This window comes from Bos taurus, chromosome 3 (assembly GCF_002263795.3).
Source record: "Bos taurus isolate L1 Dominette 01449 registration number 42190680 breed Hereford chromosome 3, ARS-UCD2.0, whole genome shotgun sequence".
NCBI lineage: Eukaryota > Metazoa > Chordata > Mammalia > Artiodactyla > Bovidae > Bos > Bos taurus.
This window is the reverse complement of record NC_037330.1, coordinates 55119621-55136036: the sequence shown is the minus strand read 5'-3', so window position 1 is coordinate 55136036 and position 16416 is coordinate 55119621. Positions and strand designations below refer to the sequence as shown.

The following is a 16416-nucleotide window of genomic DNA, read 5'->3' as shown; positions in this document are numbered from 1 at the left end:
TTTTATTTAACATCATTTAGGAAGTCCTGCTGCTGCTGCTGCTAAGTCGCTTCAGTCGTGTCCGACTCTGTGCATCCTCATAGATGGCAGCCCACTAGGCTCCACCGTCCCTGGGATCCTAGCCACAGCAATCAGAGGGAGAAAAAAAAAAGGAGTCCAAATTGGAAAGGAAGAAGTAAAACTGTCACTGTTTCCAGATGACATTGTGCTATACATAGGAAATCCTAAAGATGCCACCTAAAAATGCTTATCAATGAATTCAGTAAATTTGCAGGATATACAATTAATATACAGAGATCTATTGCATTTCTATACATTCACAATGAACAATCAGAAAGATAAATTAAGGAAACAGTCCCATTTACCATTGTATCAAAAAGAATAACTAAGGAGGCAAAAGACCTGTAATTCCAAAAACTATAAGATTCTGATGAAAGAAATTAAAGATGACACAGATATAAAGATAAACCCTGTTCTTGGATTGGAAGAATCACTATTGTTAAAATGACCATATTACTCAAGGTAATCTACAGATCAGTGCAATCTCTTATCAAAATACCAATAACATTTTTCACAGAACTAAAACAATTTTAGAATTTATATAGAAACACAAAAGTCCCTGAATAGCCAAAACAATCTTGACAAAGAACAGAGCTGTAGAAATCAAGCTCCTTGACTTCAGACTATACTGCAAAGCTACAGTTATCAAAGCAGTATGGTACTGGCAAAAAATCAAGGGAATAGGCTAGAAAGCCCAGAAATAAACCCATATTCTTATGGTCAATTAATCTATGACAAAGGAGGCAAGAATATACAATGGAGAAAAGACAGTCTCTTCAGCAAGTGGTGCTGGAGAAACTGGACAGCTGCATATAAAAGAATGAAATTAGAACATTGTCTATCGTCATGTACAAAAATAAATTCCGAATGGATTAAAGGCCTATTTAAATCCAAAAATGTTAAACTTCCAACAAGAAAACAGGCAGAACACTCTTTGACATAAATCATGGCGATTATTTTTTGGAACCCTCTTGTAAAGTAAAGGAAATAAAAGCAAAAATAAACAGATGAGATCTAACTAAAAAGCTTTTGCACAGCAGAGGAAACCATTGATAAAACAAAAAATGTATTGAATGGGAGAAAATGTTTTCAAATGATACAACTAATAAAGGATTAATACCCAACATACGTAAACAGCTCATACAGCTCAATGCTTTTAAAAAAATTTTAAAATAGCCCAAAGAAATGAATAGACACTTAGCCAAAGAAGAAATGCAGATGGCCAACAGGCACATGAAAAGATACTCATTATTGCTAATCATCAGAGGAATGCAAATCAAAACCACAAAGAGGTATTGCCTCACATCTGTCAGAATGGCTATCATCAAAAAGCCTATAAAAAAACAAATGTCTGCAAGGAGATGGAGAAAAGGGAATCCTTGTACACTGTTGATGGGAATGTAAATTGGTGGAACCACTGTGGAAAAAAGTATGGAGATTTCTCAGAAATAATATGACTCAGTAATTGCACTCCTGGGTATATATCCAAAAAAAACCCAAACCACGAATTCAAAAAAAATGCATGCACCCCAATGTTCATAGCAGCATTGTTTATAATAGCCAAAGTATGGAAACGACTTAAGTGTCCATTCTCTGATGATAAAGAAGCTGTGGTGTGTATATGTGTGTGTGTGTGTGTGTGTGTGTGTGTGTGTATATATATAATGGAATACTACTCAGCCATAAAAAGAACAATTTTGCCATTGTAGTCACATGGATGGACTTGGAGGACATTGTGCCAAGTGAAATAAGTCAGAAAGATAAATACTATATGATACTGCTTATATGTGGAATTTAGAAAGTATGACAAATGAATATAACATAAAATAAGCAAAGTTGTTGCTAACAGAGAACAAGCTAGTGGTTACCAGAGAGGAGAGGAAAGTTGGGGGAGGGCAGTGTAGGTGTGGGAGAATGAGGTACAAACTATTGAGTGTAAGATAAACTCAAGGATATATAATACAATGCTAGTAATTACAAATATTTTGTAATAACTGTAAATGAAAAGTAACCTTTAAAAATTGTATAAAAGTTAAAAAAAATTTTAAACAAATAAACTAGAGAAAGTAGCAGGTTGAAAGAGAAAACAGCTAAAATCTAAAGAATACAGCACAGTGTTTTTCTAACCTCTAAATGAGTAAAAAGTGGGCTTTATAAAATAAGACATTTCTAAAGTTGAATTTCTGATTGGCTTATGTATACTTGTGACTTTTGCAAATTACTTAGTCTCTCTGAGTATGCTTTTTTATTTGTAAAATGAGGTTATATTACAAAATTTGTGAGTTCCTTTGGAGATTAGATGGCAGAAATATCGGCTGCTTAACTGAGCCCTGACACGTAATTTTATTGAGCCCTACGTTTTAGCCTAAGCACTATTCAGGATTTATCTTCACAGTAACACCCAATTTGTGGTTAGATAATTATAACACAGATATTAAGTATCTGATTAAGATTACACCAATAAGTAACAGTCACAGGGTTTTAACTCAGACATTCTGACCTCAAGAGCCCAGACTTTAACCATTGTGTTCTTTGTTTTTTTAAATTTTATTTGTTTATTGGCTGTGCTGGGTCTTTGTTGTTGGTTACGGGCTTTCTATAGTTGGGGCAAGTGAGGGCTAGCTACTCTTTGTCTTGGTGTATGGTCTTCTTGTTGTGGAGCACAGGTTCAGTAGTTGTGGCACACAGGGCTTATTTTCCCTGTGGCATGTGGAATCTTCCCGGAACAGGGATCGAACCTGTGTCCTTTGCATTGATTGATAAGTGGATTCTCAACCATTGAACTGTCAGGGAAGTCCTCCAGTGTGTTATTTCTTATGTTCTTAAAATTCTTTTAAAACTCAAGATGTAATTTTCCGTGGAAACAGTATTAGACATTATAATATTACAAATTGACCAACTGATAGAATGAATGGCTATTTCAGTGTTGTGGACAACATGCTTTAAATGTGCGAGAATTTCTTATTTAGTATTTTTAATAGTTTATAATCTAGTTTCTATGTAAATGCTTCCAGAGACAAGGGATTTTATTACATTTTTAAGGTAAACCATTTAATTTTTAGATAACTCAAAATATAAGGAATTTCTCTTTTTCTGTGATAAAAGTTTTGCTATCGCTACCTTTACCCATTGTTTCTAACTCTCTACCCTAAGAGAAGATTGTGAAAGGACAGCTTCTTTCATAATTTTTTAAATGTTTAGGCAAAAATCATTTCTCTTTCTCACTGTAGGCTAAACACCATCAAATATTTTATAAGTAATACATTTCCATACATGTCTCTAATGAGGACCTTTTAACTCTGATTTCATTCCAGTTCTTTTTAAAAATGTGCTTACTAGAAATTAACTTTATGTACCAGATTTTTTATAATTTTTTTCCCAAGAGTCTTATATCAGTTATGTTTTAAAAAAAGGGAAATGGAGGAGAAAACGTAATTGTTCATAAATCTGAATATACTTTTTAGTCATTACTGTAACGTGCATTTGATTTATGTATTCAGCAAACACTTGTACACTGACTAGTTCTAGTTAATGTTTATTGGATTTACTATGCACCCTGCCCTTTTCTAAGCTCTTTACACATAACATTTAGTCACAATAATTCTGTGGGGCAGAGGTCATATTCACTATTTAACAGATGAGAAATATGAATGAAGCACAGAGCTATTAGATAATTTATCCCATATCTCATGGTTTGTACTAAATCTCAGGGCCCAAACTGAGATTCAGACCTAGGCACAACCTCTGAAGTGTGTGTGGGGGGGTGTGTTTGTGTGTATAGTTATGTCTTAATCTAGGCTACTTTAACAAAATACCATAGGGACTTCCCAGTGGTCTAGTGGATAACACTCCACACTACAAATGAAGGGGGGCCTGGGTTTGATCCCTGGCCAGGGAACTAAGATTACACATACCACAACTAAGCCTGTGAGCTGCAACTCCTGAGCCCACACACTGCAGCTAGAGAAGCCCTTGTGCAGCAATAAACACCCAATGAAGCCAAAATAAATAGTAAATAAAAATATAATAATAATTAAAGGAACTACTTCTTAGCAATTAAAAAAAGAATTTAAACAAAATTTTAATTGTTTTAAATTCTTTTTGTTTAAAGAATTTAAACAAAATACCATAGACTATGGTTTTTAAACAAAATACCATAAACTAGAAATTTGTTTCTCATGGTTCTGGAGGCTGAGAACTCCAAGATTAAGGTGCCAACATGGAGTTACAATGATGGCCCTCTTCCTCATTTGTAGACATCTTTTCACCATATCCTTACGTAACTAAGGGAGACTACCCTTATGACCTCATTACTCCTGAAAGCCTCACCTCCCAAGTTCTCTCACATTAGAGGTTCAACATATGAATTTTGGGGGTGAACAAACATTCTGTGAAATATGTTTAATAGTTCTTTTGTGTGCCTGAAAAATTATCTACCTTTTATAGTGGTTTTAAGTGTATGTCACTTATTAAAAAAATCAACTTTCGGAGCAGTTCATTTGTAATATGAGAATTTAGTAACAATAAAAACCATTCATGAATTTCAATCCTAGTTAATAACTCTGACTCTACCTATTTCCTGATGTGTAAAGCGTGCCTAATATCTGTCTCAAATGGTTGTTTTTCTTAAAGAATTAATATGCATGTATACACATTTGTGTGTATAAATTATACTGTTAAATATGTAAGTATACACACAGAGTCTAGGACACTTGTTTACAGGACTTACAAACAGCTAAAAGGTAGCATAGCACAGCAATTATTAAGCTAGACTTTGGAACAGAACTGACTTACTAGCTGTATGACCTTGGGCAAGTTTCTTAACTTCCCTGTGCTGTAGTTTTTTTTCTGTAATATAGATATAATACTTGTTACAGGGTGGTTTATGAGGCCTAGTGAGTCAAGAAAGTCCTTAGATCAGGACTTACACCTTGTAAAGTAGCTATATAAATTATAAAATGGTATTATTTTGTATCAGTATATAACATAGTATCTGTATTTTTGTAAGTTCATTAACTTGGTGTGGATAAAACACAAAATAGTGAACTTCAATATGAGGAATTTTAGATATGTGGTCAAATTATTAGATGTGTTTCAACAATAATGGATTATCAAGAATAATTAGAATGTTGTATTTGAAGTTTTTGTTTTTGTTTCCAAATAAAAGTACCATGGTATGCTTTATGAAAAGCAGTGGACTTAAATTTTTGGTCTTCCTACACCCCCTACCATCATAGTTGAAAATAAAATGTGAAGGCTTTATGCATACACTTAGATTATTACTTAATTAATGCTAGTATGATATTTGAAGTACCCTTAGTCCTGTTTATAAGTAATTATTTTAGTAGAGTTTGTTTGAGAATGCTTTATATTTTAACTAATCAGGTAATAAGTAGGGAATTTAGTTTAATTGTTGAACAGATTAGTCAAAATGATTTAATTATAAAGTAATTGTGCTAGTAAAACTTTGAACAGTGATTAAACTCAGCTTCAGACTCAGGATAGTCACTTCTATAGTATCCTTGGCAGGTGGTCCTACAACTCCACTTGAATATTTTCCTGACTTAAATTCTCATGTTATCTGTAAGCGTGAAAGTAAAGTTGCTCAGTCGTGTCCAACTCTTTGCGATCCCATGGACTGTAGTCTACCAGGCTTCTCTGTCCATAGGATTTTCCAGGCAAGATTACTGGAGTGGGTTGCCATTTCCTTCTCCAGGGGATCTTCCTGAGCCAGGGATCAATCAAACCCAGGTCTCCTGCATTGCAGGCAGACGCTTTACCCTCTGAGCCACCAGGGAAGCCCATATAATAAATTCTCATATTATCTGTAAGCATAAGGAGATTCTATTTAAATGACTTTAAGCTTATCTCAAACATTATAATTCTTTATTCTTTGAAAATATTAACTTGCAATTTTAAGCAGCAATTCATCCTAGTAAGTAATTTTTAATGTGCTGTTTGACTTACAGATTGCCCACGGACTCCAGATACTCCCAGTAGTGACTCTCGTTGTTCCACCAGCAATAATAGGTTGATGGCCTTACAAAAACAATTGGATATAGAACTTAAAGTAAAACAAGGTGCAGAGAACATGATACAGATGTATTCGAATGGATCCTCAAAGGTAAGTACAGTAAATAAATGTAGGCGTATACAGTTGATTCTTGTTATTCACAGATTTCCCCATGTGTGATTTAGCCTACCTGATAAAATTTATTTGAAACCCAGAATCAGAATTTGTGGCACTTTCACAGTCATTTGTGGACAGGGTACAAAGGTATAAAAAATTTATCTGATGTGAATGTTCACAGTCGATGTGAATGAAGTGATACTCTTCTTGTTTAAGCTCTTATACTGTAAACAAGTATCCTTTTCATGGTTTGTTGAGTACTACATTTCTTGCATTTTTTGCTTTTCATAATTTTACTGTTTAAGCACTATATTAGGATTTCTGAAATCTCTTTAACCTCCAAATTTATAAGTATTGACAATAAAACAAGTTGGAAACTAAAGATTTCTAAAGTAATACTTTCTAAATTGCTCATTTCTACCAAAATCAATCAGTACAACTTTTTTAAGTAGAATTGTCCGAGTAAAGGGTGCAGAGGAACTGTCCACAGAAAACTGCAACTTTTCTGTAAATCTATAGTTGTTCTGTTAATAAAACAAAATTTATTTAAAAAGATTTAAGCTATAATGAGTTTTCCATCACTACATACAGATCTTTAAGAAAGAACAAATGAAAAGAGAAAACATTCTATTGTTAATGATTGGACTCATCTTTGGGTGCTTTAGGGCATCTGGTATGGACATGTTACTCCTAATTGAAAACTAGTGTTATAGGGAGCACTTGTTATTAATGGGAGTGTGTCCTTTTTCTGAGATGTAATGTGAAAGAGAAAATGTTAGGAACAACCAAACCAGTTTAACATGAAGGTCCTTTCCAATCTAAGGTTTTATAGTTTTATAATTTTCAAAAAGTTTTAGAAAGGTGGATTTATCATAAAATCCACCCTTTTACTTTCAGCTTATTTATTTTAAAGATTTTTGTCTCTGTGAATTAGTTTCTTCCATATTTTAATAGAGATTTCATAATTTCAGAATAAAAGTGAGTAGGAATTTTTTTTTTTTTTTTTAAGTTTAGCAGGAATTTAAAATTGGGGGAAGAGAAGGGGACAGTGGGCGTCTTTGCTTGGAGACATGTACCTTACCTGTGTGTGTGTGTGTGTGTGTGTGTGTGTGTGTGTGTGTGTGTTTATAAATAAGATTTTTTTAAGCTTAAGTGTGAAAATTAGTTTCATTATGTGCCATATTTCAAAATAATTTTAAAATTATTTTTAGAGAAATGTATTGTTCCTACTTGATATATTATTTACATGATTTAATACTTAATAGTATACTACTTCACTAACTTTGAACTTTTATTATGGGGTAGTAGAGTTGATTTTTCTGTGTTATTATTTTTAGTATTGATCATTAGTTTGGGTTTTTGTTTTTGTTTTTTTCCCACTTGTATCAAATGTTATTTGGGGCTTCCTTTTTAAAAAGCAAATATGGTGTTCTTGAAACTGTGAATGCACCATATTATGCTGAGTGTTTTGAAATGAAAACATTCTGGAGTAAACTTTTAACCTAGGGTTGATGGATTAGATTAAGAGATTGATGAATCCTTGAAGTTATAAGAAAATTGTAGCCTGCCAGGCTCCTATCTCCATGGGATTTTCCAGGCAAAGATACTGCAGTGGGTTGCCATTTCCTTCTTCAGGGGATCATCCTGACCCAGGGATTGAATCTGCATCTCCTGCATTGGCAGGTGGATTCTTTACCACTGAGCCACCAGAGAATCCCCATATTCTGATACATAAGATGAATAAGAGGATGAATAAGAGTGCCACAGGTTTCGCCGTACTCTCAAAGTGGTCTGTAAGCAACACCCTCCCTTTCCCAAATTTAATAGATTTATGGATGTATTAAAAGGAAAACATAACTTATAATAACCACAGGTTGAAAAATAAAGAGGCCTGTGAATAGAATCTGATAAAACAAATGGGTAATTTCCATTTGTTTTTAATTAGCCTTTTATTTTTGATTAGATTCATTAATTTGAGAAGGGGTCAAGTTCAATATCCAGAGCATATCAACAGCCATTATAGTCTTTGAGATAGGTCTGTGAGTTATTCTTGTCTAGATTTGGTTCTAATAGTAATAGTCATCAGTTCTAGCAGTTATTCTCGATGAAAAGCCATGAACTAATGGGGAAATATCTGAATCTCCAGAAAGGCACAATAAGACTTTTTCTTTTTTCCTTTTCCCCCACTGAAAGAACTTTAAGCAATGAGGTATAGTGAGAGGTGTAGCTAGCATAAAGACAAACCAGATTATAAGTACTTTGTACAAAATTAAGCAGTTGAAATTCTATCTTATAAGATGTGTGGAGCCGCTAAAAGACTTTTAGCAAAGAAAATATGTGTTCAGATTTAAAATTTAGATAGTTCACATCCATCTTCCTCAGACTTGAAAAATTAATGAGAGGGTCAAGTCTACAGACAGCAAGTTTAAGGAAGCTTTTGTAGTAGTTCAGGTTAAACATGCTTAAAGCCTCTTACAGCACCAGTAAAAAAAAGAAAAAGACAGAGTCAAGCAGTTTTGGTAGAATAAATATTATGTACTGTCTGGATATGAGGAAGAAGGAAGAATCAAAGATAATTCTTAGATTGGTTATATGAACAGACTGATAAATGGTAGTATCCTTCACAAAAATAGGTATTTCTTAATGAGGAGCAGATTTAGGGATAGGTATGACTAATTCAATTAGGCAGTAGATAGTCCCCTTCAGAATTTTGCTTATTTGATTCTGTGATACAGTTTTTACCCCTGTGCATGTTAGAGCCTGAGTTGTCCTTTTGAAAGGTAAGTCAGATATTTTCACATGCTTATTAAAAACCCTGCAGGGACTTTCTAGTAATTTTAGAACAAAATCTTACAAAAGAGTTCTTACTGTGATCTGCAAGTTCATACATGATTTACCCCTGGCTACCTTCCTACCTTATCTTCTAAAACTCTCTCATTCGCTCTCATTACACTCTAGCCATACTGGCGGCTTTACTGTCTTTTGGACATACCAAGCACACTTACCTCAGAGCCTTTGCATTTACTGTCTCTGCCTAGATAGCTCTTCTCCTAAGTACTTTCATGGCTTTCTCACTTCATTACAATCTGTGCTCATATGGTACCACTTCGAAAAGTTCTTCATTACTATCCTATGTAAAATAGCACCCCCTGCCTCTCTTTATCCCTTTCACTGCATCACCTCTACCTGAAGTAATACACAATTTCTTTATTTTCAACATTAAAATGCAAATTCATGGCTCTTAAATAGTACATTGATTTTCAGAATAATTTCTGAGGGCTTGATAAGACATGTTGAAGAAATGTTCCCTATTCTTATATTCAGATGACAGACCAAGGTGTTCATTAATATATTGGATTATTTCTAGCCTCTACCACTTTTGAAAAAAAATGCCTCTACGTTTTTTCATTCTCTTTCATCATTGAAAGTACCTGGCCATCTATCTAGGCCTTCCTTTCCCAGTCTTTTAAAACAGATAGCCAGTGGGAATTTGTATGACTCAGGAAACTCAAACAGGGGCTCTGTAATAACCTAGAGGGGTGGGATGGGGAGAGAGGTTCGAGAGGGAGGGGACATGTGTATACCTATGGCAGATTCATGTTGCTTGGCAGAAACCAACAAAATTCTGTAAAGCAATTATCCTTCAGTAAAAAATAAAAATAAAGTTCACATATTCCAGTCTTATATATACCAAGGGAACATTTCATGCAAAAAAGGACAGAAATGGTATGGACCTAACAGAAGCAGAAGATATTAAGAAGAGGTGGCAAGAATACACAGAACTATACAAAAAGATCTTCACGACCCAGGTAATCATGATGGTATGATCACTCACCTAGAGCCAGACATCCTGGAATGCGAAGTCAAGTGGGCCTTAGGAAGCATCACTGCAAACAAAGCTAGTGGAGGTAATGGAATTCCAGTTGAACTATTTCAAATCCTAAAAGATGATGCTTTGAAAGTGCTGCACTCAATATGCCAGCAAATTTGGAAAACTCAGCAGTGGCCACAGGACTGGAAAAGGTCAGTTTTCATTAGAATCCCAAAGAAAGGCAGTGCCAAAGAAGGTTCAAACTACTGCACAATTGCACTCATCTCACACACTAGTAAAATAATGCTCAAAATTCTCCAAGCTAGGCTTCAACAGTACATGAATTGTGAATTACAGATGTTCAAGCTGGTTTTAGAAAAGGCAGAGGAACCAGAGATCAAATTGCCAACATCCACTGGATCATCAAAAAAGCAAGATGGTTCCAGAAAAACATCTATTTCTGCTTTATTGACTCTGCCAAAGCCTTCAACTGTGTGGATCACCACAAACTGGAAAATTCTTCAAGAGATGGGAATACCAGACCACCTGACCTGCCTCTTGAGAAACCTGTATGCAGGTCAGGAAGCCTCAGTTAGAACTGGACATGGAACAACAGACTGATTCCGAATAGGAAAAGGAGTACATCAAGGCTGTATAATGTCACCCTGCTTATTTAACTTCTATGCAGAGTACATCATGAGAAACGCTGTGTTGGGTGAAGCACAAGCTGCAATCAAGATTCCCAGGAGAAATATCAGTCACCTCAGATATGCAGATGACACCACCCTTATGGCAGAAAGTGAAGAGGAAATAAAGAGCCTCTTGATGAAAGTGAAAGAGGAGAGTGAAAAAGCTGGCTTAAAGCTCAAAATTTGGAAAACTAAGATCATGGCATCTGGTCCCATCACTTGACAGCAAATAGATGGAGAAACAGTGGAAACAGTGGCAGACTTTATTTTGGGGGGGCTCCAAAATCACTGCAGATGGTGATTGCAGCCATGAAATAAAAAGACACTTATTCCTTGGAAGGAAAGTTATGACCAAGCTAGACAGCATATTAAAAAACAGAGACATTACTTTTGTCAACAGAAGTTCGTCTGTTGAAGGCTATGGTTTTTCCAGTGGTCATGTATGGATGTGAGAGTTGGACTATAAAGAAAGCTGAGTGCCAAAGAATAGATGCTTTTGAACTGTGGTGTTGGAGAAGACTCTTGAGAGTCCTTTGTAGAATGCGGAATGCTAATTACTAATAGTCAACTATTTTATCTAGTCTGTTAGGCTGTGTGCTCAGTCACGTCTGACTCTTTGCAGCCCCATGGACTGTAGCCCGCCAGGCTCCTCTGTTCATGAGATTCTCCAGGGAAGAATACTGGAACAGGTTGCCATTTCATTTCCTTCTCCAGGGGATCTTCCTGACACAGGAATCAAACTCACATCTCTTGCATCTTCTGCATTGGCAGGCAGATTCTTACAACTAGTACCATGTGGTCTGTTAGGTTGAACCAAATGAAATTGCTATTTGTTTAGTTAAAATCAGTCAGATATTGGCATGTTCTTATGGTTCAACCTATTTATATAAAATTTTTCTCATAATCTTAGGATAAAAATCAATATTTTTGTAATGTATAAACCAAGTCTTATGCTTTGGATCTAGCTTTTCTCTTGCCTTGAATGTATTAGGTGCTCAATAAATAAGTCCATTGAATGCCTGAGAAAATACAACTGATAGTAAAAATTCATTGAATGCTGGAAAGCATTAGACTGACATTCAGTAACTGTCAATTGCCTGTGATAGGTAACATCCAATATCACCTTTAAAAACCTTTTTCACACTTTAGCATCTGTGCAGATCTTTCAGAAGTCCATGTGGAAAAATCATTTACCTTGTAAAATGAAATACAAATACTTGTCTTTGTGTGTTAAATTAAAATAGTTAAGAAGAGTATTTCTAAAGAAGTAAATGACAGAACTACTGTTTACAGATAGTGATAAAAGTAATAAGAGGAATAGCTTATTTGAAAAGCCTAGTATTTTAAAAACACTTTACTTAATATTTATACTTTTACATTAGAACTTCATTAAAATAATATAATTAATCATTGTTTTTATTCCTCTAAAAGACAACGTTTTAATGGCAATCATGCTAGGCAATATAATTTTAGTTTTATCTAATGCTTACAGCAGCTCTCTATTGTAGAGAATGGTATTCCTATTTACATGATTTCTTTAGGAAAGCTATATATCCCATTAAATTAGAAGTTTTGAAGTATTAATATTTCTATTATTTTAATCTGGTCTCAAAGAAATAGAAAAGTTATTTTGAATCTTTAGTCTGATTTTCCTCCTGGATAACAGAAGGAAATTTTAAAGTTTTTTTTCATTTTAAACTTGGAAGATTAATATGTATATTCATAAAAGCATATATAATGAGTCATAGACAGCAATTAGATTCAAACTAATGTCCTTAATGGTAAAGCATAGTTTTAAAAAAGTATAGTGTGTGTGTGCACGTGCATGCATGCACAGATACACACACACATTTCATGTAAATGAATATTTAAAGGACTTAGTAAACTATTTAAGCCCAGCTCCTTAATGTGAAATCTGAATATTTTATTTAATAAACAACAAAGTATGACCAGATGCTCGTTCCTAAATTATTAACTGTAGGAATAGGAGAGAAATGAAAGAAAAATTCATGTATTTGCTAATTGCTTTTGCCTTCAATGCATGTTAACCTAGTTCGGTGTTTAACATGATACATTTTTCACTTCACTTTTTTTTCCTTATATATATTGTCTCTCCCATCATAAATATCTCCATTCTCCCCTTTATTCAGTGTCATGATATATTGTGTGTGTTTGATTTATTGAAATGATGCTGCACATCTGATGCTTGTCTCTTAGCTTCTAGTATTTTCAAATTAATACAGACTGCCTTAGTAGAGATGTGTAAACAATATGAAAAAATTGGTCTTTCCTATGATTGAGTGCTTTCTAACTTGATGCTTAGTTGTATTTATCATTCCTTTTTTTTTTCTTGTAGATTGAAGCATACTAGACTTTGACAGCTAATATAACTAACTAGGAGATGGCATTAACTTCTGTTACTTGTCTCATGACTTAAAAAAAAAAAAAGAAACCCTATATTGGTTACTGTGGCTGCTGTAATCAGTTAACAAATTCATTGGCTTAAAACAACTCAACTTTATTATGTTATAGTTTTATAATTGAGAAATTGGAAATGGATTTCACATTCTGGAGTATGTAGGAGAAAGTTTGTTTCCTTGCCCTTTTTAGCTTCTGGAGGCTGCCATGTTCCTTGGCTCATGGCCCTATTCCTCTGTCTTTGAAGCCGAAAACAGTGGCTCCTGTTCTTCTCACATGACCTCCTCTTCTGCCTTCCTTTTCTACATTTAAGGACCCTTGTGATTACATTGGGCCCATCTGACTCTGTATTTTAAGATTGGGTGATTGACAGCCTCAGTTCTATCTGCTATCTTAATTCCCCTTTGACATATAAGGTAACAAATTCACAAAGTTTGGCGGATTGCCGCATGGACATCTTTATGTGGATTGTTATTTTGCATACCACAGTTCCTAAAATGGTAAGTTTTTTGTGATTCAGTGTTACCGGAACTTGAATGAGAAGAAGGACATTATTTCACTTAATTCAGGCCCTTTCTTGAAGTCTTGAGACATATAACAGAAGTTTATTCAGTAAAACTAACTCCCTAGCTTTTAACTAATGGAATTGTTTTTCTTATTTTCCATCCGATCAGTTTGATAGTTTTTGAAAGTAAATATATCTACAAGTATATATATTATAGTACTCAGAAATATATTCTTTTGATCTTTGTTTTTCACTTGCTGATATCATTTGATGTTACTTAGAAGTTATAAAAATGTTTTATTTGTCTGTGTTTCTGCTTACCTTTTCAAACTTACTTTTCATAGGATCGGAAACTCCATGGCACAGCTCAGCAACTGCTCCAAGACAGCAAGACAAAAATAGAAGTGATACGAATGCAGATTCTTCAAGCAGTCCAGACCAATGAATTGGCTTTTGATAATGGTGATGGAACAGATAAAATTGTCATTTCTTACCATTATGGGCATATATAGTACTAAATTAATTTTATATAGGAAAGAAGTGGTGGTTCAGAATTAGGGAGGAAAGAGGCATACTGTTTTTTATCTTGAGTTTTTATCTTTGAGTTTGGGTGGCAAAAATAAAAGATTGTGTATTTTAACATTGTGTCTGTTAAGTGTTTATTTACTTCAATGTTTATTGATTTTTAAGTACTAACTTTTCTTTTAGAATAAGGATTACTTTCTTTTTCTTGAGTTTTAGTTACTATGTATTAGAAAGTCAAATAAATGGTTCAATTAAGTTTTCTTTTTCCCCTTCTTTAGCCAAACCTGTCATAAGTCCTCTTGAACTTCGAATGGAAGAATTAAGGCATCATTTTAGGATAGAGTTTGCAGTAGCAGAAGGTGCAAAGAATGTAATGAAATTACTTGGCTCAGGAAAAGTGACAGACAGAAAAGCACTTTCAGAGGTAATTTTAAATAAAAATTTTAGCTTAATAAATACTCAAAGAATATAATTATTTAAATGATAATGTTATCTTTTCCCTTTGTAAGGCTCAAGCAAGATTTAATGAATCAAGTCAGAAGTTGGACCTTTTGAAGTATTCATTAGAGCAGAGATTAAATGAACTTCCCAAGAATCATCCCAAAAGCAGTATTATTATTGAGGAGCTTTCACTTGTTGCATCACCAACACTAAGTCCACGTCAAAGTATGATATCTACCCAAAACCAATATAGTACCCTGTCCAAACCAGCAGCACTAACAGGTATGTAGCATATATCTTCCTGATTTTTTTTCATGCGTTTTTAGTCTATATTTGGTTCTGATTTAATAATAATGAATAAAAATGTGTTTATACAATTTTTAAGTATTGTGGTGAGATAGAACAGAATTTATTATTTTAACCATTTAAAAATAATGGTTAATAACATTTTAATAATAACCAGATAATGGTTAATAATATTTAATAATATTTTAAAATAATCAGAATTCATAGGCATTTAGTATACCCACACTAATTGTACAACTCTAACCGGTTTCTGGTTCTGGGATATTTTCATCACTGCATAGGGAAACCCAGGACCCATTAAGTAGTCATTCCCAATTCCCCCTTTCCCCTCAACCCCTAGCAGTCAAAGTTGATTTTCTGTTTCTATAAATTTGTCTATTATAGATGTTTCCTATAAATAGAATTTTATAATTTGTGGCTTTCTTTGTCTGATTTCTTTCATTTTTCTGTACTGTTTTCAAGGTTCATTCTTTTTAAGACATATATCAATACTACATTCCTTTTTATAGCTAAATATTCTGTTGTACAGGTATATGTCTGGTTTTATTTATCTGTTCATTAATTGATGGACATTTGGGTTATTTCCACCTTTTGACTACTGTGAATAGTGTTTCTGTGAATTTTTGTTTGCAGGTTTTTGTTTGAACACCTATTTTCAGTTATTTTTAGAATATACCTAGATGTATAATTACCAGGTCATATGGAAATCTTATGCTTATATTTTTGAGGGACCATCAAACTATTTTCCATAGGGACTTCATCATTTTACATTTCCAACAGCAAAGCATGAGGGTTCCCATTTCTCTGCATTCTCCTCAACAACACTTGTTACAGTAAGTCTCCTAGATACAAACATGTTCATAAGTCCAATTGTTTATAAGTCTAACAAAGTTAGCCTAGGTTACCAAACACAGTCAGTTGTATAATGCTGTACTGTAATAGGTTTATAATGCTTTTCACACAAATAATACATAAAAAACAAAACATTTTTAATCTTACAGTACCTTGAGAAGTACAGTCGTACAGTACAACAGCTGGCATACAGGGACTGGCATCAAGTGAACAGGCAAGAGAAGTTACTGAGTGGAGAAGGGAAAGGGGGTGTGAGATGGTAGAGTTGAAGATTGTCAGCAATAGGAGATGGAAGGCAAGCTGCTATTTCACTCACGCCTCATGTTGATGGCACAGGTTCTGGTTCTTTGCTGGATTCAGTTCTATCTAGCTCCTGGAAAAAATGATTCAGTGATGTTTGTTTATGCTCAGCCTCTCAGTCATGTGCAAATCTTTGCAGCCCCATCAGCTGTAGCCTGTCAGGCTCCTCTGGCCAAGCCAGTGTCTGGTTAGTAGCTCTTGTCTTTTCTCCTCATAGATGACACCATAGCACAGGATTGCATTCTGAATGGTTGTTGCAACCTTTCATGTACTGTTCTATGTTCAAGTCCTGGCCTCAAAAACTAATAGTGCCTCCTCACATAAAGAAAATCCCCTTGCCATTTCCTGCAGCATGAGTCTCTTCGGTTCTTCAGTTACT

At 34.4% G+C, this 16416-nt stretch overlaps 1 protein-coding gene across 3 annotated transcripts in view; it reads left to right on the top strand.

The window, feature by feature from the left end:
• The window catches only part of PKN2 (protein kinase N2), a 145739-nt gene that overhangs the window by 64903 nt on the left and 64420 nt on the right, over positions 1-16416 (top strand). For all 3 annotated transcript variants that reach the window (XM_010803303.4, XM_024988972.2, NM_001193242.1), the window contains exons 3-6: positions 6030-6184; positions 13958-14075; positions 14417-14562; positions 14648-14861. In XM_010803303.4, coding sequence (XP_010801605.1) covers positions 6030-6184; positions 13958-14075; positions 14417-14562; positions 14648-14861 — 633 coding nt within the window. The remainder of the gene's footprint in view (positions 1-6029; positions 6185-13957; positions 14076-14416; positions 14563-14647; positions 14862-16416) is intronic.